At 52.9% G+C, this 2,258-nt stretch overlaps 1 protein-coding gene across 1 annotated transcript; it reads right to left on the bottom strand.

The window, feature by feature from the left end:
- Window positions 1-628: 628 nt before the first annotated feature.
- On the bottom strand, window positions 629-1,069 carry EMH_0091980 (uncharacterized protein; the record flags this gene model as incomplete). The annotated part of the gene is made up of 1 exon (XM_038023050.1): window positions 629-1,069. One exon carries the CDS (start codon window positions 1,067-1,069, stop codon window positions 629-631), a length of 441 nt encoding a protein of 146 aa, XP_037878904.1.
- Window positions 1,070-2,258: the final 1,189 nt, after the last annotated feature.

Below are 2,258 nucleotides of genomic sequence, written 5' to 3' on the forward strand. Positions count from 1 at the left end.
GAGCCCTGCACGTGTGTCTGTTGCTGCTGCCGCTGCTGCTGCTGCTGCTGCTGCTGCTGCTTCTGCTGCTTCTGCTGCTGCAACTGCAGCTGCAGCTGTACGCACCGCCGACCTCGCGCTGACTTCCCCCGGCAGCAGCAAACAGCAACGGTCAGGAGATAGACGCATGTCCAGCATGGCCACAGCCTGAGCTCGCGTGCGCGGGAATCCATCTAGAATCCAGCCGCAGCACTGCTGCTGCTGCTGCTGCCGCTGCTGCTGCAAATGGGTAGACACCAACTCCACTACGAGCTCGTCGCTTGCTGCCAATACAAACGCAACAGTTGCAAGCATAAGAGGCGGTGTTCCATTTTCTCTTTATTACTTTTGTCTATATGTAAACCCAGTGATGATCAGTTCAGCCCTCTCCCCAAAAGCTGTCTGCCTCTGCAGCTCAATTAACTCTTTCCTGTTTCTGTGCTGCATGCTGCATGCATGCGCCGTCGGTTACTGTTCTTTGCACTCCAGTAGTGCTGTTCTTTCCTCCTATTGTTACCGATACTAGCTCTAGCTAGCTGTTTGAATTCCTATGACAGTGGTTTTATTTGTTTAATGTGACCTCCCCTCTTCTCTCCTCAGCTGCAACTACTCAGGGCTGCTTTCCCGCACCCAAGGTCTTCGAGCTGAGAGCTTTTGCTGCTTCGCCACGCGGGTATTTCTCTGCGTGCGCTCGCAAGAGGCTCCCGACAGAGACCAAAGGGAGGCCCCACCGCTCCGCCAGGCGGGCAGAGACCTCACGCCTGCCGCTGCCAGGCAGGCCCAACATGACGAGCCGCAGGGGTAGGCTCAGCTGCTGTTGCTGCACTTGCTGCTGTTGCTGCTCTTCTTCTTGCTGCGGCTGCTGCAGCTGAGGCTGAAATTCCTGCGCCTCGAGGAGCTGCTGCTGCTTCAAGTGGTCGATAAGATACTGCAATGGGTCTTCGGGCTGATGCTGCAGCAGCAATTTCAAGAGAGACTGCATCATGTCTCTGAGGCCCTGGGCCTCCGCGTACTCCTCACATTTTTTTGCAAAGGGTTTTTCGGCCTCCATCGCAGCGCAGCGACAACCAAGGGTCAATTTCTACTCCTTAGGTCGATGTTTCGCAGCTGCTTGTTGCTGCGCCGTGACAGTCGCTGCTGCCGCAGGTGTTCTCGACGCTGCCGTTGCGGTTGTTACTGCCGCTGCTGCTACTGGTATTACTGTGCTGCAGGGTTAACCCTTCGTCTTCGACGGGCCGGTCGGCCGCAACACGGAGAGAAGACCAGCAGCATACAGCAGCTCCAAAAGGATGCCGCATGCACGGAAACAGGAGCAGATCTCCTCCAGTTCTGTCTCCCAAGCCCAACAAATGTAATATATACATCTCGATGCTNGAAACAGGAGCAGATCTCCTCCAGTTCTGTCTCCCAAGCCCAACAAATGTAATATATACATCTCGATGCTGATATACATGCCTCTGCTTCGGGGGCTCCGGCCCCCTGGGGCCGCTAGCTAAAGGCCCCGAGGCCAGCAGCTGCCCCATGGGAGGCGCCAAGGAGTCTCATGCTGGGGCTGCTGTGCTCTGTGAAAGATACTCTTGACTGATGGCTGCAGCTGCACAAAAATCAAATATTTGACTACAATTATTAATAATATATATTATTATATTAGCGGGATATTTTGAAGTCTGAATTGTGCACCAGCACGCCCCGTAGTACCGGGGCGTCGCGTGGCTCACGCGCCTCATCGGTAGAGGGTCACCTGCAGGTGACCGCCTCGCTGGGGTGTATATTTTCATTGTATTTATATTTGCTTTTGTTTGAAACGCCTCGGCGTGCAACACATACACAATTCGAGGCTCATACTTCTCAACATCGCAGCGTCCAAGCTAGAAAAAGGTGAAAAACCTGAACTCTGCAAGTTAAGCGCCTTCCTGCCTTCGAAGTCCAGCATCGTCTACCGCAGGACGCGCGAAGCTGCAGAGCAAGAATCAGTTAGTTCTCTGATCTTTACAATATCTATTGTATATCTTAAGGTTTTGGCATCATTAAAAGACTCTTTGTTGAGCGCAAACCTCCCGAAAAAAGAGAACCGGTGCATCGTCATCTCTTAACTGATGACACTGTATAAACGCCAGTTCCTACTCTCCCACATTCATCGCATATCACAGAATACGAAGACCTGTGGTTCGAACAGGTCCAATCTTCGCAAGTAGTTGCAAGTGGATGGTTGATGGGCACTCCAGATCGTGTTTTTTCTG

This window comes from Eimeria mitis, genomic scaffold (assembly GCF_000499745.2).
Source record: "Eimeria mitis Houghton genomic scaffold, Emh_scaff7568, whole genome shotgun sequence".
Classification (NCBI taxonomy): domain Eukaryota; phylum Apicomplexa; class Conoidasida; order Eucoccidiorida; family Eimeriidae; genus Eimeria; species Eimeria mitis.